Source organism: Ranitomeya imitator, chromosome 7 (assembly GCF_032444005.1).
Source record: "Ranitomeya imitator isolate aRanImi1 chromosome 7, aRanImi1.pri, whole genome shotgun sequence".
NCBI lineage: Eukaryota > Metazoa > Chordata > Amphibia > Anura > Dendrobatidae > Ranitomeya > Ranitomeya imitator.
Genome location: NC_091288.1, coordinates 180,276,251 through 180,298,113, shown reverse-complemented (window position 1 = coordinate 180,298,113; position 21,863 = coordinate 180,276,251). Strand labels below are relative to the sequence as shown.

General features: G+C 40.8%; 1 protein-coding gene across 3 annotated transcripts in view; it reads right to left on the bottom strand.

The window, feature by feature from the left end:
• Nucleotides 1–21,863, bottom strand: part of LOC138645084 (uncharacterized) — a 33,901-nt gene that overhangs the window by 8,218 nt on the left and 3,820 nt on the right. For all 3 annotated transcript variants that reach the window (XR_011314705.1, XM_069734129.1, XM_069734131.1), the window contains exons 2-10: nucleotides 19,005–19,095; nucleotides 17,011–17,193; nucleotides 15,121–15,173; nucleotides 13,885–13,993; nucleotides 9,285–9,324; nucleotides 8,554–8,708; nucleotides 3,098–3,268; nucleotides 1,858–1,936; nucleotides 812–958 (exon numbers count right to left, since the gene is read on the bottom strand). Coding sequence is in view for 2 of the 3 variants with exons in the window: in XM_069734129.1 (XP_069590230.1) it covers nucleotides 812–958; nucleotides 1,858–1,936; nucleotides 3,098–3,268; nucleotides 8,554–8,708; nucleotides 9,285–9,324; nucleotides 13,885–13,993; nucleotides 15,121–15,173; nucleotides 17,011–17,193; nucleotides 19,005–19,095 (1,028 nt within the window). In the remaining variant the exon portion in view is untranslated. The remainder of the gene's footprint in view (nucleotides 1–811; nucleotides 959–1,857; nucleotides 1,937–3,097; nucleotides 3,269–8,553; nucleotides 8,709–9,284; nucleotides 9,325–13,884; nucleotides 13,994–15,120; nucleotides 15,174–17,010; nucleotides 17,194–19,004; nucleotides 19,096–21,863) is intronic.

Genomic DNA, 21,863 nt, shown 5'->3' with positions numbered 1-21,863 from the left:
CTCAAGTTAATCAATTCTCTGGTTCTTACCATGCAGCAGCTCAGGTAAGATCGCTCCCCCCCAAAATCATATAGGGAAAGTACAGAATCAAATAATACCGTATATAAAATATATAATCAGGAAATAAAAACATGAAATTACCATTCACAAAGTATTTATTTTATGGTACTAGAAAAACCATATGATTATACATTGCCTTTAAGCTGAACACGGAGAGTAAACTCCTATACTATTGCAACTCAGGAAGGCGAGATCTTGTAAGTGGGTGAAAGACATACAGTATAAGCCCATATTTATTAAAGTGCTTTCGTCAGAAATCTGGCATAAAACACTTTGATAAGTTGCAACATTTTTGCACAACTTGAAGTTGAACAAACATATTGCGCATTTTTACGTTTTCACACCAATTTCACCAAGCTCCACCAAATGGTCAGACCAGTGGCATGACTCCACAACTCGTCTAATTCGTGATGAGCTACGACGTTCCTTATACCAGAAATCTTACTCCAGTCCTTGACAAGAGTAAGATTTGTGGCAAGGCACACGGAGGTGCGCACCACTCATCAGATGCTCCTGATTTATTAAGAGGAGTTCCTCTCTTCGTGAATCAGGCGCTTCTAACTCCTCCGGGCGTCCTCATCAAGACTGGCATGAACAACAGTTTTATTGAATTGAGGCCATAGAGTATCTGGGCAAAACTATATACCGTACCTATTTATTTTGTGTAGAAATGATCTTCATCTGTTTTGACCCTTAAGGCAATCAATGACTCGATTTAAAGCCAGATGACTTTCCCATAACTATCAGTTACCTCTATCCATTGCTGTCCGTGCTCTGGTCGTTGCAGGCATGTCCGGTGCCTTCATAGTTTTACATGGTAATAGCCAATCGTCATATGGAATCACATACTTTTTTGTTCCCTTCTTTACAGTGATTTTCTTACAGTACCAACTGCAGGCTTGTAAAAAAAAAAAGGAATATATGCATATGAGCTCAAGTTAGTATAAATTATCCAACATTATTGAACGTGAATTGATCAGAAGGCTGGCGTACACCTCTAGTATAGGGTTGTGATGTATCACTATAGGCACAGTGGGATATCACATCCATATGGCCCCATTGAAAAAAAATGTAAACCGCATAGTAAATAGCTTTACTAATGGATATCACTGATATATGGATGGAATTGAACAGTCTGCTAAAGTGTTCACCTGTCCCAGTGCTGAGAGTTGCCAGACAGTCCCATCTCTTCTGTGTCGCTCCAATGACGTCACAAGCCTTGATTATGTAAACCCAGTTCAGGCAGCAGGATGGTGCGTGCTGGAGTATTAAAAGAGGTTTTCAGGCTTGGGGCTCAAACCCGCAGTTATTCCATGTGACTGCAAACTTGTGAATCCTCACAGCATGCACAAGGCACACTGTCAAGATTCACTGATGCTGGGAGATCATGTGACTGCAAGAATTTGATTTGTATACTTCCATCACATTCCGACTAGTCCTGCATTGCTCAATTCACTTGTGTTGAGTGAGTCTGCGCACGTCTAGTTGGCACGTGACCGCATGTATGCAAATTGTATACTCGCAGTGCACTGGAGAATCCTGACAGCTCATACACTGCACACTGTTAGGACTCACAAGTCTGCAGTCACATAGAGTGACTACAGAACTGAGCTACAAGCCTGGACAACCCACGTAAGGCTGGTAGCGTCCTGTCGCAACTTTACTCCACTGTTCCTTTGCTCAAAAAACTGTATTGCTCAAAAACTGCTCATGCAGGCTAGGTGCCCCTAATTATTTCTGGCAGAATTTCACAGAATTGTCAGAGCCAGGTTGATGCCATCCCATAAACCTACCTACCTTTATCTTTTTTGTTAATTCTTACGGATAAATCAGTCACTTCTCCAACATCTTTAGCCTTGACATGAAAAGTAAAAGCCTGTAAGAGAATAAAAATGGTACAGCACACTATTTTCTAAGAAGGGTTTCAAGTGTCTATGTATCTAGTAACTTTGGTAATGAATTCAATTGTAAAACCTATGGAAAACACATAGCCGCTTAATAAAGAATATACTATGAATTCAGTTTATTTAGTACATACAAAAAATGACATTAAAGACAATACTAAAAAATAGGGAGAATCATACGGAGGAAAATTGTGGAAAAATGTATCATATAAATGGGTATAAAATACATGGTCAAAAATACTCAATATTAAACAAAGTGGATGTGCATAGGACAATATATAGGCAGAGTAATGCAATTATACACATTTAATACTTGTGGTATACCACAGTGGGTTGAAGTGAAAATAATTAAATAGAACTGTCAGATGCAAACACACAATGTGTCAGAAGAGTAATTGGCCAGAACGAAGAAAATCCAAATCTCCGACGTACGTTTCGCCGATAGCTTTCTCAAGGTGAATTTTCAATTGTTATTATAGATATTAATTAGATATATTATTGTAGTCTAGGCTCATAATGGGTTGACATCTGATATCCTGGGACGCGTAGCCTAGTTTACTGATTAACATTGGATGATTGTAAAGCGCCATGGAATAAATGGCGCTATAATAATAATAATAATAATTTGGGACCCACCTCCATGAGTCAGAGCAAAGCGGCTATATTGCGCATGCTGTAAAGGAAATGTATGGCTAAGTGTAGCAATAAAATCTGATTGCCAAGTTTTCTAAAACTGGATCAGGTGGGAAAAAACTTGAGTATTAAAATGATTAAAATGAGTCATTGTGACACAACCCCTAAGACTGGGTACTAAAACTGACCAGTCATGTTCGCAAATTGTGGACGTGACTGGTTCCATGTGCTCGTTTGCAGAGCGGACGAGTGCAAGAGCCACTTGCTATTTACATGCACTAGTCTGGTCCGTAATTTGGAATAGTGCATTCTGCGTTTATTTTTTTTTCGCACGCAACCCATTGGTCCGTATTGTCAGTCGACCATGTGCAATGGCACATTGGCTGTAATGGGTATGTGTGCTCCTCATGGGCGGTCCGTGGTGCATGATACACTCATCTGAACGAGCCCTTAAACTGACTGTTTTCTCATGATCCATCAAAGGAGAGTCCAGCTCTTACCTGTTCTGCACTGGATGTAATGGTGTTGGCCAATGGATCTTGAAGGGAAAGTGTGTGTGTTCTCTCGCTTTTTCCATATAGTCGTATAAACATGGAGGGTGTTGTTTCTTGAACGCTGACTGTGGTGTAAACAGCGATTTCATAATCTATGTTCTCACTTGTTGTTGGAACCTGCAGTTTACACAGAGACCGCACATGTATCCATGGATGCAAATCCCAAAAGTGCGATTGTAAATCCTCAACCACAAAGGAACGAATTTCAAATGACAAACTTTATTATTATTATGGCTTTTTTGTAACAATGACACCATGCTATCAATGCCGGCAAGATTTATTTGGCCCATGGAAACAAGTTTATTATTGTTCCAAAGTCAATAGTGTAATATACCAAGCTGCACAAATTTCCTGCTGTGTAACGACAGTATGCATACTGCTTGTGTGTATATAGTGGCTTGCGAAAGTGTTCACCCCTCTTAGCGGTGTTTAAATATTTTGTAATCCGATTTGTGTGTGATGCATCAGCACTATATATTCTAAGTTGGTGAAGTGATGTGAGAAAAATACAACCATAACTTCAATCTTGGCGATCAAATAGTTTAAATTGGCATGTGTGTGTGTGTATATATATATATATATATATATATATATATATATATATATATATATATATATATATATATATATGTGTGTGTGTATATATATATATATACCGTATATATATATATATATATATATATATATATATATATTCACTCCTTTTGGTATGAAGCCCCTAAAAATTTCTGAAAGGCCACAGAGGCTGCAACACCATTAAGTAAGAGGCACAACTAACCAAACACCGTGAAGACCGAGGAGATCTCCAAATGGATAGAACATGGTACCACTACAAACCTGCCAAGAGAGGGACACCCACTAAAACTCTCAGCCGAGGCAAGAAAGGCATTAATCAGAGAGGTAGTACAGAGACCAAATGTAACCCTCAAGGAGCTGTAGAATTCCCAAGTAGAGACTGGACTATCTGTCCATACGATCACAATACGCCGTACACTCCATAGAGGTGGCCTTTATGGAAGAGTGGGCAGAAAAAAAGCTTTTACTCACAAACAAAAATTGTAAGTCTTGTATTGATTTTTGCCAAAAGACATGTGGGAGACTCCTTAAATGTATGGAGGAAGGTGCTATGGTCAGTTGAGACCAAAATTAAACTTTACCAGCTCATCACTCCAAGAACACCATCCCCACAGTCAAACATGGTGGTAGCAGCATCATGCTGTGGGGATGTTTTTCAGCAGCAGGGACAGAGAAAATGGATGGTTCAAAATATAGGGATATGCTTGAGAAAAACCTGTTTCAGTCTATCAGTGATTTGAGACTGGGACAGAGGTCCATCAACAACACCATGACCAAAAGTCTATTGCTAAATCAACACTCGAGTGGTTTAAGAGGAAACATGTAAATGTTTTGGAGTGGCCTAGTCAAAGCTCAGCCCTTAATCCAATTGAGAATCTGAGGTCAGACTTGAAGATTGCTGTTCACCAGAGGAAGCCATCTAACTTGAAGGAACTGGAGCAGTTTTGCCTTGAGGAATGGGCAAAAACCCCAGTGGCAAGATGTGAACAAAGAAGATAGAAAAGCAGGGGCCCTGAAATAGCGCTGCCACCAGTTCCAAGTGAAAAGTAGGTGCCATAAATAGTTGACCATATAATAAATTTATTGATGCTACTTTTTTAGAGCTGATCTAGCTCCTCCTTCAGGCATATACAGTGCTATCTAGAGCCCTGACCTTTGAACAATCTTTGTTCCCAGCTCTGGCTCCTCGAATTGGATCCAGCGGGTGGAGCAGCCACCACTGGAGATCTGTTGTTTGCCGTTCCCAATGTTGTGCCAGAAACGGCACATCCCATCCAGGTGAACACCACTAATCACTGGGATTCTGTCAGTTTCCATTTGACCTGCACAAGGAACGCTTTCTCTTTTTTTTCCATAGTGGCAAGATGTGGAAAGCTCATAGACACCTATCCAAAGCGACTTGCAGTTGTAATTGCCTCAAAAGAAAGTACTGACTTTAGAGGGGGGTCAATAGTTATGCATACTGAAGTTTTCAATTTAGGTATTTTGTCCTATTTGTTGTTTGCTTCGCAATAAAAAGGAAATGCATGTTCTGTACTTGAACTGATGGAAAGCGTAAAAAAACTGAAATTCCTGGTTTTGAGGTAGCAAAACAGGAATAATGACAAAGGGGGTGACTAATTATGCATGCCACTCAGTGTGTGTGTATATGTATATATACTGTATATTATATATATATTCACAGCAGGTGAAATAAGTATTGAACATATCACCAATTTTCTAAGTAAATGTATTTCTAAAGGCGCTTATTGACTAGAAATTCGCACCAGATGTCGATATCAACCCATCCAATCCACACAGGTAAAGAAATCAATCCATAGATGTCCATAAATTAAGTTATTTGTAATAATGAAACATGCGCACAGGGGAAAAGGTATTAAACACTTGAAGAAAGAGGAGCAAAAAGCCATCGAAATTCATGACATCAGCGAAAATCTATCAGTAATTAAAAAGCAATCCTCCTACTTAGTAAAAAATTTCAGGTGGTTCAGCTGATGGCCTATAAAAAGGTGACTCGTTACCAAGGTGTTACACAAGAAGCATCTCATGATGGGTAAAACCAGTGAGCTGTCTCAAGACCTTTGCTGTTGTGAATTCCGCTCTTGGGCTCCCTCCGGTGGTTGTAAGTGGCACTTTTGTGAGTTCTGCTCTTGGGCTCCCTCCGGTGGTTTTAAGTGGAGCAGCTGCTTCCACTGATTGTCTATTCTGCTCGGCTATTTAGCCTGGCTCTTTCCTTCAGCTTGTGCCACTTGTCAATGGTTCCTGGTTGGATTCACATCTCTTTGGATTTCCCTGTTATCCTGACCAGTTCAGCAAAGTTAAGTCCTTGCTTGCTCTTTTCTGTCCACAGGTTGTGGACTTATCCGTTCTGTGCTTTCTATGTTTGTCCAGCTTGTCAGTATGAATTAATTCAGTGAAGCTGGAAGCTCTGGGAAGCAGAGTTATCCTCCACACCTTTAGTCAGGTGTGGAGATTTTTGTAAACTCTGTGTGGATTTTTTGTAGTGTTTTATACTGACCGCACAGTATTCCATCCTGTCCTATCTATTTAGCTAGACTGGCCTCCTGTGCTCATCCTGGTTTCATTCTGTGTATGTCTTTTCCCTCTCCACTCACAGTCATTATTTGTGGGGGGCTATCTATCCTTTGGGGATTTTCTCTGAGGCAAGATAGTTTTCCTGTTTCTATCTTTAGGGGTAGTTAGTTCTCAGGCTGTGACGAGATGCCTAGGGAGTGTCAGGAGCATCCCACGGCTATTTCTAGTGTTTGTGTTGAGCTTAGGGACTGCGGTCAGTACAGTTACCACTTCCTTCAGAGCTCGTCCCATGTTGCTCCTAAACCACCAGATCATAACACTTTGCAACCTTATTGTTGCAAAACATACTGATGTCATTGGTTACAGAAACATTTCTAAACTACTGAAGGTTACAGTGAGCACCGTTGGAGCCATAATCTGGAAGTGGAAAGAACATCATTTTACCATAAACTGACCACAACCAGGTGCTCCTTGCAAGATTTCAGACATAGCAGTGAAAAGAATTATCAACAGTCAAGTTTGGCGTTTTGAATATCATGGTGTGGGACTGTTTTTCAGCATATGACACTGGCAAACGTCATAAGATTGAAGGGAGGATGAATGGACAAATGTACACAGACATTCTTGATAAAAATCTGCCATGTACCAGGATGGTGAAGATGAAACGAGGGTGGACGTTTCAGCGAGACTATGATCCCAAACACACAGCCAAAGAAACTCTTAATTGGTTTCAGAGAAAAAAATAAAGCTTCTAGAATGGCCGAGCCAATCACCTGACCTGAATCCAATAGAAACTTATGGAAGGAACTAAAGCTCAGAGTTCATAGAAGGAGCACACAGGACCTTCAGGATTTGAAGAGTGTTTGTGTGGAAGAATGGGCCAAAATCATACCTGAGCAATGCATGCAACTAGTTTCTCCATACAGGAGACATCTTGAAGCTGTCCTCACCAACAAAGGCTTTTGTACGAAGTATTAAATACATTTCAGTAAGCGTGTTCAATACCTTACACTGTTATTTCTCATTATTCAACATAAGTTTACTTAATTTATGGACAACTATAGTTTGATGTCTTTGCCTGGGTGGATTGGATGGGTCGTAATCGACATCTGGTGAGAATTTCATGTCAATAGCACCTTTCAGAAATATATTTAAGTAGAAAATTGGTGACGTGTTCAATACGTATTTCACATGCTTTATATATGCTATAGCTCACAAAAGTGAGTACACCCCTCACATTTTTGTAAATATTTTATTATATATTTTCATGGGACCACACTGAAAATCTGATACTTTGATACAATGCAAAATAACTAGTGTGCCTCTTGTATAACAGTGTAAATTTGGTGTGTCCTCTAAGTATCGCAACACACAGCCATAAATGTCTAAATCGCTGGCAGCAAAAGTGAGTACACCCATATGTAAAATGGTAAAATTTTGCCCAAAGTGTCAAAATTTTGTGTGTCCACCATTATTTTCAAGCACTGCTTTTTGGGCATGGAGGTCGATAGATTTTCACAGGTGGCCAATGAAATCCTCTTCCATGATGACATCACGGAGCTGGTGGATGTTGGAGACTTTGCTCTCCTCCACCTTTCGTTTGAGGATGCCCCACAGATGCACAATAGGGTTTACGTCTGGAGACATGCTTGGCCAGTCCAGCACCTTTACCCTCAGTTTTTTTAGCAAGGCAGTGGTCATTTTGAAAGTGTGTTTGGGGTCGTTATCATGTTGTTGTTATTTCTATGCAGCCGCACACGTCTGTCCAAGTGCCGGCGGCAGTGCCAGGTATTGATGTGAGACGCTCGCGCGAGGTGACCTGCCAGTGTTCTCTGGTTCAGATTTCACTTGCGTCAAATCCTGAGCAAATACTGAGCCAATCCTGACTGTGGAAACATACCCTTACAGAGCGTGCACTGATCGCTGTGAGGATTCTCTGGTGCTGGCACTTGGAGAGGCTGGCATGTGACAGTAAGTGATTTGCATACATGCGGCTACGTGCCGACTAGACGTGCAAACAAAAACGTCTAGTTGGAATGTGGCCGGAAGTATACTTGCAGTCACATGACCGCCCCCTCCCGACGCCTGAGAAACCTCACAAGGCGCAGAACGCACAATGTGAGGATTCACAAGTCTGCAGTGATTACAAGTTTGTACTCTAAGGCTGGACAACCCCTTTAAGCAAATGAGCTATAGAAGTTCAGCTCAGTAAAGTATTTCTCAGCACACTTCACTATCTCTGCCATGTTGGCGGCTGTCACAGTTATACTATCCAGACAGCAGTAACATACTGTTTGATTCTTCCGTAGGTCCAGATTCACGCTTTGACCTTCTTCATCCAGACCTGATGTCTTTGTATGAGGAGAAGGTTCCTCACAAGCTGTTGGAATTTTCACACTTACTGCGTTAGGTGATCGCCTCCCACCTGATTCCAAAGCTGCTTCTCCTATAAAGAGGAGGAATACATTACGCCACATTTATTAGCTTACAAACAGTTTTGGGTCTCCAAAAGTGACAAATAATATCATACAAACATTTTAAAAAATGCTAATTTCTCACATTTTTCAAATTTTTCCAAAAGTTAAAAAAAGTAAAGTGGAGTACGCAGGAGGGGACAGACAACAATCTTTAGGCCATGTTCACATGTTCGGTATTTGGTCAGTATTTTTCATCAGGATTTGTAGCCAAAACTAGGAGTGGAACAATCAGAGGAAAAGTATAATAGAAACATATGCACCACTTCAGTATTTATCACCCACTCCTGGTTTTGGCTTACAAATACTGAGGTAAAAAACTGACCATATACTAAACATGTGAACGTGGCCTTAGACAGATCCATCAAGTGTTGAGTATTTTGTCGCAAATCTGCACCTGCTCATAAGACGTATCGATATAATTTTCAGACGTGAAGTCAGTATAAAACTGAAGCAAGTTTATTAAAAGCCATGTCAGTCTGAATAAACCTGCTCTGACATTTTATGTCTTTTTATATCCGGTTACTGTTTCCTCCAGAGATACTTACGTTTGTGTAGGTGAAGATGAGGTGTATGATGTTCTGAAGTCTATGATTTAAAAAGCAAAAAAAACAATTATATATTACCTAGGGCAATGCAATTCAGGGATTCTAAAAGGGATTCTCCACTACTAAATAAGTTATTCTTAACCCCTTAAGCCCCAAGGGTGGTTTGTACGTTAATGACCGGGCCAATTTTTACAATTCTGACCACTGTCCCTTTATGAGGTCAAACTCTGGAACGCTTCAACGGATCCTGATGATTCTGACATTTTCTCGTAACATATTGTGCTTCATGATAGTGGTAAAATTTCTTCGATAAGACTTGCGTATATTTGTGAAAAAAATGGATATTTGGCGAAAATTTTGAAAATTTTGCAATTTTCCAACTTTGAATTTTTATGCAATTAAATCACAGAGCTATGTCACACAAAATACTTAATAATTAACATTTCCCACATGTCTACTTTACATCAGCACAATTTTGGAGTTATAAGGGTTAAAAGTTGATCAGCAATTTCTCATCTCATTTGAAGTCATTTGAAGGGGTCTATATGATAGAAAATACCCAAGTGTGACACCATTCTAAAAACTGCACCCCTCAAGGAGCTCAAAACCACATTCAAGAAGTTTATTAACCCTTCAGGTGTTTCACGGGAATTTTTGGAATGTTTAAATAAAAATGAACATTTAACTTTTTTTCACGCAAAATTTAATTCAGCTCCAATTTGTTTTATTTTACCAAGGTTAACAGGAGAAAATGGACCCCAAAAGTTGTTGTACAATTTGTCCTGAGTACACCGATACCACATATGTGAGGGTAAACCACTGTTTGGGCGCATGGCAGAGCTCGGAAGGGAAGGAGTGCCATTTGACTTTTCAATGCAAAATTTACTGGAATTGAGATGGGACGCCATGTTGTGTTTGGAGAGCCCCTGATGTGCCTAAACATTGAAACCCCCCACAAGTGACACCATTTTGGAAAGTAGACCCCCTAAGGAACTTATCTAGATGTGTTGTGAGCACTTTGACCACGAAGTGCTTCACAGAAGTTTAGAATGCAGAGCCGTAAAAATAAAAAATCATATATTTTCACAAAAATGATCTTTTCGCCCCCAATTTTTTATTTTCCCAAGGGTAAGAGAAGAAATTGGACCTCAAAAGTTGTTGTGCAATTTGTCCTGAGTAAGCAGATACCCCATATGTGGGGGGGAACCACCATTTGGGCGCATGGCAGAGCTCGGAAGGGAAGGAGCGCCATTTGGAATGCAGACTTAGATGATTGGTCTGCAGGCGTCACGTTGCATTTGCAGAGCCCCTGATGTAATTAATCAGTAGAAACCGTCCACAAGTGACCCCATATTGGAAACTAGACCCCCCAAGGAACTTATCTAGATGTGTTGTGAGAACTTTGAACCCACAAGTGTTTCACTACAGTTTATAACGCAGAGCTGTGAAAATAGAAAAAAATGTTTTCCCACAAAATTCTTTTTTAGCCCCCAGTTTTGTATTTTCCTAAGGGTAACAAGAGAAATTGGACCCCAAACGTTTTCCAATTTGTCTTGAGTATGCTGATACCCCATATGTTGGGGTAAACCCCTGTTTGGGCACACGGGAGAGCTTGGAAGGGAAGGAGCACTGTTTTACTTTAACTTCGCAGAATTGGCTGGAATTGAGATTGGACGCCATGTCGCGTTTGGAGAGCCCCTGATGTGCCTGAACAGTGGAAACCCCCCAATTATAACTGAAACCCTAACCCAAGCCCCAACCCTAGCCCTAACCATAACCCTACCCCTAATCCTAACCCTAGCCCTAATCATAGCCCTAATCCTAACCCTAGCCCTAACCCTAATGGGAAAATGGAAATAAATACATTTTTTTATTTTATTATTTTTACCTAACTAAGGGGGGGGATGAAGGGGGGATTGATTTACTTTTATAGCGGGTTTTAGCGGATTTTTATGATTGGCAGCCGTCACAAAATAGTTTTTGCGTCTCCACATTTTGAGAGCTATAATTTTTCCATATTTTGGTCCACAGAGTCATGTGAGGTCTTGTTTTTTTGCGGGACGAGTTGACGTTTTTATTGGTAACATTTTCGGGCACGTGACATTTTTTGATCGCTTTTTATTCCGATTTTTGTAAGGCAGAATGAACAAAAACCAGCTGTTCATGAATTTCTTTTTGGGGTGGCGTTTATACCGTTCCACGTTTGGTAAAATTGATAAATCAGTTTTATTCTGCGGGTCAGTACGATTACAGCGATACGTCATTTATATCTTTTTTTTATGTTTTGGCGCTTTTATACGATAAAAACTATTTTATAGAAAAAATAATTATTTTGCATCGCTTTATTCTGAGGACTATAACTTTTCTATTTTTCCGCTGATGATGCTGTATGGTGGCTCGTGTTTTTGCGGGACAAGATGACGTTTTCAGCGGTACCATGGTCTTTGATCGCGTGTTATTCCACTTTTTGTTCGGCTGTATGATAATAAAGCATTATTTTTTTGCCTCGTTTTTTTTTTACCGCGTTCACTAAAGGGGTTAACTAGAGGGACCGTTTTATAGGTTGGGTCGTTACAGACACGCTGATACTAAATATGTGTACTTTTATTGTATTTTTTTATTATTTAGATAAAGAAATGTATTTATGGGAACAATATATGTATATATATATTTTTTTTCTTTAGGAATTTTTTTTTTTTTACACATGTGAATTTTTTTTTTACTTTATAACATTGCCCCGGGGGGGGGGAGGGGCATCATGTTATAGAGTCAGATCGCTGATCTGACACTTTGCTCAGCACTGTGTCAGATCAGCGATCTGACAGGCAGGGCTGCAGGCTTACCAGCGCTTGCTCTGAGCAGGCACTGGTAAGCCACCTCCCTGCAGGACCCGGATGTAGCCCCGTGGCGATTTTGGATCTGGGGCCTGCAGGGAGGAGACGCTCGGTACAAGCGTACTGCCGGAACGCTGCAATCATGTTTGATCGCAGTGTTCCGGGGGTTAATGTGCCAGGGGCGGTCCGTGACGGCTCCTGGCACATAGTGCCGGATGTCAGCTGCGATAGTCAGCTGACACCCGGTTGCGATCGGCCGCGCTCCCCCAGTGAGCGCGGCCGATTGCATATGACGTACTATCCCGTCACTGGGAATTAAGTCCCAGGTCACCTCGACGGGATAGTACGTCATATGGGATTAAGGGGTTAAAGGGAGTCTGTCAACAGATTTTTGCTACCTCATCTGAGAGCAGCATAATGTAGGGACAAGGACCCTGATTCCAGCGATGCATCACTTAGTTTACTGGGTGCAGCCATTCTCACACATTCAGAGTTTGTAGATTTAGCAATACAGCAGAGCTGAGGAAGCTAACTCCGCCCACACCACATCTAACCCCGCCCACACCAGGCTCTCTATGTAAAAAAGTCCATAGACTCTGAGCTGCTCATCCCAGCAGGAGGCGTGGCCAGACCAGGAAGCACCTGCTGCTGTGTCCCAGCAATGATAACCTCCTGGTGCTAAAACAATCATTGCAAGCAAACAAAACCAAGGAGCTTGATAAGAAAGCCAACTACATTGAGATGGCCCATTGATTTAGGAAGCTAAAAGTGAATTGCATTCCCTACGGAACTGATTGTATAGTCCACCTGTATGAACAGACCCCTCTCTTACTCCAGGTACCCCACCTGGGGGCGAGCAGTCATCCTCTCCCGGAAAATCAAAAAGGAGTGGTGCCCATGACATGCAGGTCATGGGTGGTTACTTCTGATCGCAGGGTGAAGTCTTTTTGATACCGTTTGTCACTATATCGCTTGCAGTTACTAACAGTAATATCTAGCGAGCCTGAAGAAATGAATACAATGGGAAACTTAGAAAATCTTAACTCTAATGTCATCAATTTTAGCTGATCTGTCTTTAATATTGGTTCCAGCAAGGTTTTCGGAAAATAACTGTCCCATGACTGCAGTGTGTTGTTAAAAAAATAAAAAGAGCTTTATTCATTCTCCCCAGGTCCTGGGCTGAGTCTCTACCGCTGCTCCCAGTGCCTGATATTGTCTGCACAGTGCAGATGTCACATCAACAGCGCTGCAGGCAATCAATGAGTTCAGGGGCTTTGAGCAGCTTGTGGAAGAGCCACTGAGCTCAGATATTGGCTGCAGCGCTGTCAATGTGACGTCAGCTCTATCGACACTGGAAGGAACAATGGAGACTTGGTGCTGGACCGGGGAAGAGTGAGTAAGACACGTTGTTTGGGCTTTTTTTTTTTTTACAACAAACTGCAGCCGGGGAACAGGGGTTTTCAGAAACCGGAAGTCCCCTTAAAGTGACCACAAAGTGCTATGTGTCTGTGATTCCCAGTGATCAGCTGTACTATAATTTTTGCAGGTATCCAAAATTAAGTGATCGTTTTCACTGCAGTACCACCACAGAAGAAAAGCAGCGTTCCGTAAAGTCCTCTGATATCTATGTTGAGTTCTCCATAGCTAGAAACATTGCTAATAGATAAGGGTCCAAAATAGAAGATTCCCGTTCCCCGTCACTACGATATTTGGAATGACACATTTTCTTAACTAGCCCCGCCCCTGAGGAGCTATTTGTTTCTTACAGTGGCCACAATTAAGTTTGCAGCAGATGATATGAGCCTCTTCAATTCTCCATGCGATACGGCTTGTCTGGAGCTTCGGCCAATGCCTGAAGAATGGACCGTCCAGTCACTAAAAATGAGCACAGACTTTGGTTTTCTTCAGCTACATCCAGCTTCTGTCAGCAGATAACAGTAATGCAGTAATATAATGAAATAACATTCAGCAGATGACTCCTGATGGCCCCGAGCTATCATAAATGTGGTGAATGAGCGCACAGCAATGGATCCAGGCTATCCTGTAGGCTGACTATGGATCCAGGCTATCCTGTAGGCTGACTATGGATCCAGGCTATCCTGTAGGCTGACTATGGATCCAGGCTATCCTGTAGGCTGACTATGGATCCAGGCTATCCTGTAGGCTGACTATGGATCCAGGCTATCCTGTAGGCTGACTATGGATCCAGGCTATCCTGTAGGCTGACTATGGATCCAGGCTATCCTGTAGGCTGACTGCTGGATGGATCCTAGTACAACAACACAACTATGAGAATGAAGCAGACCATGTGCCGTCCTATAATATCCTGTCGCTGTAAAAAGATCATCATCTATGTATGAACGGCTTATCTCCCATGTAACCACTGACCTACATGGGGATCCTATCCTTGGACGCTGGTAGTATTGGACTATCTGATTTCTAATTTTTTCCCAATATCAGCAGAAATTGATACCATATATTAACCTGGAGGAGCAAAGGTGTTACATGGGGATAAAATACAATTTTACATTGATAAATTGTCCAACGATATACTTCGATCCTTCATTATTCCGTCACTGCCACTATTTGGGGGGCCATCATTGTATACATGCCAGATCATCAATATCAGACCAGTGGGGTTTTCACACCCGGCACAGAGACCAAACAGCTGTTTTCCGTCCCGGCGGAATGTAATCTGTGATCATAGCTGGAATCTCACAGCTCCATTTACAGTGTAATGGCCATTGCCAAAAACTGCAGCTCCGCTCCTACTCCCCGATCTGATACCGATGACTTATATTATAGGCCATCAATATCGCGAGGCCTTCTACAATGGCTCATGGCCCAATGTGCAAAACACCTGACTAATATACACTATATGTATCCAAATGTCAAAAAATTTCTGATAAAAAGTACATCAAAATGAGTTTACCTTTATTGAGACGTTACATTTCAATCTCCCCAGAACAACAAGATCAATATCTAGAAGGACTTTTATCTACCTGTCTTTCCAGTTTAGGCCTCTCAGGAAAACATAATTTCTATCAAAACGCTCCTGTAAAAAAATAGATTATAAACATATTTTGTAAAAGTGGTAAGAAAACAACAGCTGAAGAGAGATCTTACAATGTGTCACCAGATTCCATCCCCATAAGCTCTTATGACTGTACAGCCAGATCTAATATCTCAATGCGGTCAGGTGTCGGACCCGCAGCACCATTTTTTGTTTAACACTAGAAGTCCCAGAGAGGGGTCATTTAACATTTCTACCTTTGGAACCTTTGGAGCTCGAAATTTCTGGGACTTCTAGTGTTAACGGGCTTAAAAGTTCCCCGTTGTGATACAGATTCACTGATCTACCGATCGGTACGGGTCCCAGTGACTGTATACCCACCGATCAGTAAGTTGCCACCTGTTTTCACCAGACATTCCCTTTAAGTTCATTTTCCGGTGGCCGTCCCTCCTGCCTTTCTTAGAAACTATGTTCTGTGATGGTAAAGATGTCAATCAAGAGCAGAGGGAAGTGATTTGGAAGGAGGACTCTGAAGAATGAGCTCTCGGTGGACACTTAAACATTCATCAGCACTATGGTGTCCATATTGGGACTACACCTTTTATAAGGCACCACAGATTTTTGGTATCTGGCTCTGCTTTAGGAGGCTGAACTGCAACTTTTAACTATAGGTTGCAGTGGCAACCTGGTGAGATCAACTGTCGTATTTAGTTCTATACATATATGTATACGTATTACGTATAGAAATCCCGGAGTTAGACAGTCGCGTTGGGTAATGAATCGCAGGTCTTCTTTAGAGATCGTGTGATTTTTGCCCCATATTAAATGGATTTAGTTTCTTCTGGTGCTGAAAAGGTTAATGACCCTTTCTATGCTGGTCAGAAACATGCAGCTCCATTTCAGCTGCTTCTGATCTGGTCATTACCTTTTCCTATATAAACTGGTCAGACCTTCTTGTCCCTGCCGGTGAAAGATTTGTCTTCCTGTGCTGTGTGCTAAAGCTAAGTGGCTGGAGTAGAGTTGTTGTAATAATGTTCTGGGGTTTGCTGTAATACGTGTGTGTTTATCTCCTGGTCCCTGTTCCCAATTAGTTTATTCCTCCCTGTCCCTATCCTCCTCCCTATTGCTGGATAGTGCTTTTGTATGATAGAGGTTTTCTGTTATCCTTATTTTGTCTTTGTGTCCCGTTTTCCTTACATTTCTGTCTCATGCCTCATAGGGTGGGGGAGTGGACAGATCAGGGTTTAGCAGGAGACTAGTAAGGTCGGAGGCCTTCAAGAGTACTCCCGGGACAATAATAGTTAGGGTCTCTATTGCAGGGGCAGTTTGAGGCCCCCCTTCCTTACCGAACACTGTCGCAGCATGACACACTGGAGAAGGGCATCATGGTCGGAAGAATAGAAGGAACAAGCCCAAAAGGAAGACCTACAACCCGATGGCTTGCTACAATCAAGATAATGGTGTAGAAAACCCTGGTGGACCTATCTTGTCTTGCACAAGATCGATCTTCCTACAGAGCATTTATTCATCAAGTCGCTAGGGCTTGAGATTGGGCCAAAGGCCATTAAATAAAAATAAATCTAGTTCTTTGAAGCCTCCAGAGCTAATATTGTGAATGGCACAGACAGAACAGGGCTTCTGTGCAAGAACAAAATATGGACCCTTTGCAGTCCAAGAGATCTTAAAAATGCAAAATTGCTCCTCCTTTGGAGGTATAAATGGGCCCCCTTAGGGGTCCACAGGTTCGCCCCTGGAGTGACCAGCCTGGGGGGTAAATCCTGAGTGCAGCCTCAGAATTGGGATATATTGAACCCTTACTAGTATTTGCTATGGAATCTCCCGTTAATTACTACATGGAGCGCATGGGGCTGTGACCTACAGGGACGGTGAACGACGACATGTTCTCTCTGATTCTCCTCTGCACTTGCTGCTTGTTTTCCAGATTTCTTTCCACTTTCTTGTTCCATCCAGATTTATTCGTGTACGATCTGAGGGAAGCCTCCAATTTATTATCCAAGAAGTTTTCCTTCTGTCTCTGAGATCGCTTCCGTTGTTCTGCAAACTGAAATAAACAGGAGCTGTCATCACGTCTGATTCAGTAGCTACAGGCTGACCCCATAAAATAGTATGAAAAGCAGTGATAAACCCATCCCCCTCTATGTTCATGACATTCCTCTGTAATTCCTCATGGAAATTGATAAGTGGGCACCATCATTTCCATAATTAATAGGGTGCGTCTGTATCAGCACAGCCACCGCCATCTTGGTGCTCCTATCCTCCTACCAACCACAAGAGACGGACAATTTCACTAAATAAATTAATAAAAAGGTTGTCATAAAAAAAAATTTTAACCAGTAAAATATATGAAAAACCTTATAAGTTTTTGCATCGTCATAATTGTACTGACCTGAAGAATCACAATGCCAGGTCATCGTTAAGAAAAATGAAAGATGTGAAAAACAAAATAATAATAATAATAATAATAATAATAATAAAAAAATGTTAGAATTGTGTTTTTTTGACTATTTCACCACACTTGGAATTTATTTTTTCAGTTTCTCAGTGTATTATATGGTAAAATCAACGTTGTCTTTTAAAATGTCAACTTGTTCCATAAATATTAAGGCCCAATACAGAAATATTGACAGAAAAAAATATAAAGAGTAGGGCTCTTGGAAGTAGGTTAGTTAAAAAAAAAAAAAAAAGGTACAAAAACAAAAAATCGCCCTGTCATGAAGTGGTTAAAACTGTGCAGAAGAGTTGTGCTGACTGGTGTCCACCCCGACCACTGCAGTCTGGATAGACATCTCTCGGCCACTGCGGTCACCATCAGGATTCTTTAAATCTCATACGTTAACATGGACTCCCCTGGTAATGCAAAGAGGTGTAGGGTGATGACGCTGTGATTTAAGGGTTAACGTTTTGCTCGTGGAGAATGGCATGAAGGAGACAGGTAGGACTAGAACTCTAGTGCCACCTAACAGTCAATATCAACTCTTTAACGAGCCTTGTCACATGACTTAGGATAAAAGTCAAAACTAAAATCTCAGTTTGCATACACTTGTTCCAGGGAGTTACCACTCCTCAGTGCAAAGTATGAGATCTGATTTGACTCCTCTGACTGGAGTCTAAAGGGTAACATTTCGTCTCGTGGAGAGTGACATATCGGCGTGAGGAGACTTATAGGCCATGCAATGCAATCAGATCTCATGCTTTGCACTGACTGGAGAGAGCCAAACATGTGTCTGCAAGGCCCCTATATTAACATTTAGGATTGCTACTTCCAATAGGTGGCGCTAGAGTTCTAGTCCTCTTCCTCTCTGGAGAGACATTTTGCATTTCGTGATGACGCTGGGCACAGGGCCCACTTGACTCTTCACACGTCATTAGTATATAGTACGCAGCATTTTAAAGAATGATTCTTTTGCTGCAAGTGAAGGAACATAGAGGGCATGAGCGAAGGATTGTCAGGGCACTAATTACACATTAGTAGCAATGTAGGGCTGTAAAATGACCCGACAGGTTGTCTTTATATTCCAGCTCTATTATGAAAACACTTCTGGATTCTCGTTCACCAAATGAATAGAATTTCACTGTTTATAAATGGATAAAATTCTTAGTAACAGTGACAGGTCCTATGTCAGCTCATGAGGAACCTCCTTACTGTGCATGTAGGAAACACTGGTCGGGCATCAGTAGGGTAGGGTCTGCCAAGCTGTCAATCACAGCCACCCTCCTACCAGAGGTCGTGTGGGCACCATGGAGCACTTGTACTTCACAATGAAAGAAAGAGTTAAAAATACATTCCAGAATCCCAACATGTAATGTGTAGGGCACTGAGATTCCTGATTATTACAGCATCTCTCCACATACCCGATATAATCGATGCTTTTCATGTGAGTCTTTTCCATTTGCAGATAAATCAAAGCCGGCTTCTTTTCTCTCTACATCAAGATAATATTTTCTGCAATTAAATACATTAACATTGTTAATGTTCTATCAATTACAATAATGTTAAATCTTATAAAGCTACAAAGAACAGAAATCCGACAGCACATCTTCTATCTACAATCTAAAGGTAGACGGCACTCCAGAACATAGCGACGTCTTATTAGCTCATATGTGGGAGGCGGTAGGTCTATCTATTATCTATATCTATCTATTATCTATATATTATCTATATCTATCTATTATCTATCTATCTATTATCTATCTATTATCTATCTGTCTATTATCTATCTATCTATTATCTATCTATTATCTGTCTATCTATTATCTATATCTATCTATTATCTATCTATTATCTATATATTATCTATATCTATCTATTATCTATCTATCTATCTATTATCTATCTATTATCTATCTGTCTATTATCTATCTATCTATTATCTATCTATTATCTGTCTATCTATTATCTATCTATTATCTATATCTATCTATCATCTATATCTATCTATCTGTCTATCTATTATCTATCTATCTATTATCTATCTGTCTATTATCTATCTATTATCTATATCTATCTGTGTATTATCTATCTATATGTCTATCTATTATCTATCTATCTATCTATTATCTGTCTATCTATCTATTATCTATATCTATCTATCTGTCTATTATCTATTTATTATCTATCTATTATCTATCATCTATCTATTATCTATTATCTATCTATCTATTATCTATCTATTATCTATCTATCTGTCTATCTATCTATTATCTATCTGTCTATTATCTATTTATTATCTATTATCTATCTGTCTATCTATTATCTATTTATTATCTATTATCTATCTGTCTATCTATTATCTATCTATTATCAATCTATTATCTATCTATCTATCTATTATCTATCTATCTGTCTATCAATTATCTGTCTATTATCTATCTTCAATGTGTGCAGAATTATTCGGCAAGTTGTATTTTGATCACATGATACTTTATATACATGTTGTCCTACTCCGAGCTGTTCAGGCTTGAGAGCCAGCTACCAATTAAGTAAATCAGGTGATGTGCATCTCTGTAATGAGGAGGGGTGTTGTCTAATGACATCAAAACCCTACATAAGGTGTGCTTAATTATTAGGCAACTTCCTTTCCTTTGGCAAAATGGGTCAGAAGAGAGATTTGACGGGCTCTGAAAAGTCCAAAATTGTGAGATGTCTTGCAGAGGGATGCAGCAGTCTTGAAATAGCCAAACTTTTGAAGCGTGATCACCGAACAATCAAGCGTTTCATGGCAAATAGCCAACAGGGTCGCAAGAAGCATGTTGGGCAAAAAAGGCGCAAAATAACTGCCCATGAATTGAGAAAAATCAAGCGTGAAGCTGCCAAGATGCCATTTGCCACCAGTTTTGCCATATTTCAGAGCTGCAACGTTACTGGAGTAACAAAAAGCACAAGGTGTGCGATACTCAGGGACATGGCCAAGGTAAGGAAGGCTGAAAAACGACCACTTGTGAACATGAAACATAAGATAAAACGTCAAGACTGGGCCAAGAAATATCTTAAGACTGACTTCTCAAAGGTTTTATGGACTGATGAAATGAGAGTGACTCTTGATGGGCCAGAGGCTGGAACAGTAAAGGGCAGAGAGCTCCACTCCGACTCAGACGCCAGCAAGGTGGAGGTGGGGTACTGGTATGGGCTGGTATCATCAAACATGAACTTGTGGGACCTTTTCGGGTTGAGGATGGACTGAAGCTCAACTCCCAGACCTACTGCCAGTTTCTGGAAGACAATTTCTTCAAGCAGTGGTACAGGAAGAAGTTGGTATCATTCAAGAAAACCATGATTTTCATGCAGGACAATGCTCCATCACATGCCTCCTACTACTCCACAGTGTGGCTGGCCAGTAATGGTCTCAAAGAAGAAAAAATAATGACATGGCCCCCTTGTTCACCTGATCTATGCCCCATAGAGAACCCGTGGTCCCTCATAAAATGTGAGATCTACAGGGTGGGAGAACAGTCCACCTCTCGGAACAGTGTCTTGGAGGCTGTGGTGGCTGCTGCAGCAATGTTGGTCGTAAACAGATCAAGAAACTGACAGAATCTATGGATGGAGGCTGTTGAGTGTCATCATAAAGAAAGGGGGCTATATCGGTCACTAATGTTTTGGGGTTTTGTTTTTGCATGTCAGAAATGTTTATTTCTAAATTGTGTGCAGTTATATTGGTTTACCTGGTGAAAATAAACAAGTGAGATGGGAATATATTTGGTTTTTATGAAGGTGCCTAATAATTCTGCACAGTAAGGCTATGTGCACATGTCCGGAGAGTATGCAGAAATTTCCTGAGAAAATCCTGAGGTTTTCCTCAGGAATTCTGCACGCATTTTTGTCGAGTTTTTATCGTGTATTTTGTGCGGATTTTGTGCGGATTGTGTGCGTATTTTTCGCATTTTTTTCCGGAGGTTCCCAAAGCAATAATGTAGTGGGAAATCAGCTTAAAATCCGCAAAATGAATGAACATGCGTATGTTTCCGCATGCGTTTTTTTTGCGGAAAAAAAACGCAACATGATTCTAAAACAATCCACAGTGAGGAGATTGGAACAAAACAAAATCCTCTAAACTGCATGCTCGCAAACGCCAGAAGCCTGACAAACAAGATGGAAGAACTAGAAGCAGAAATATCTACAGGTAACTTTGACATAGTGGGAATAACCGAGACATGGTTAGATGAAAGCTATGACTGGGCAGTTAACTTACAGGGTTACAGTCTGTTTAGAAA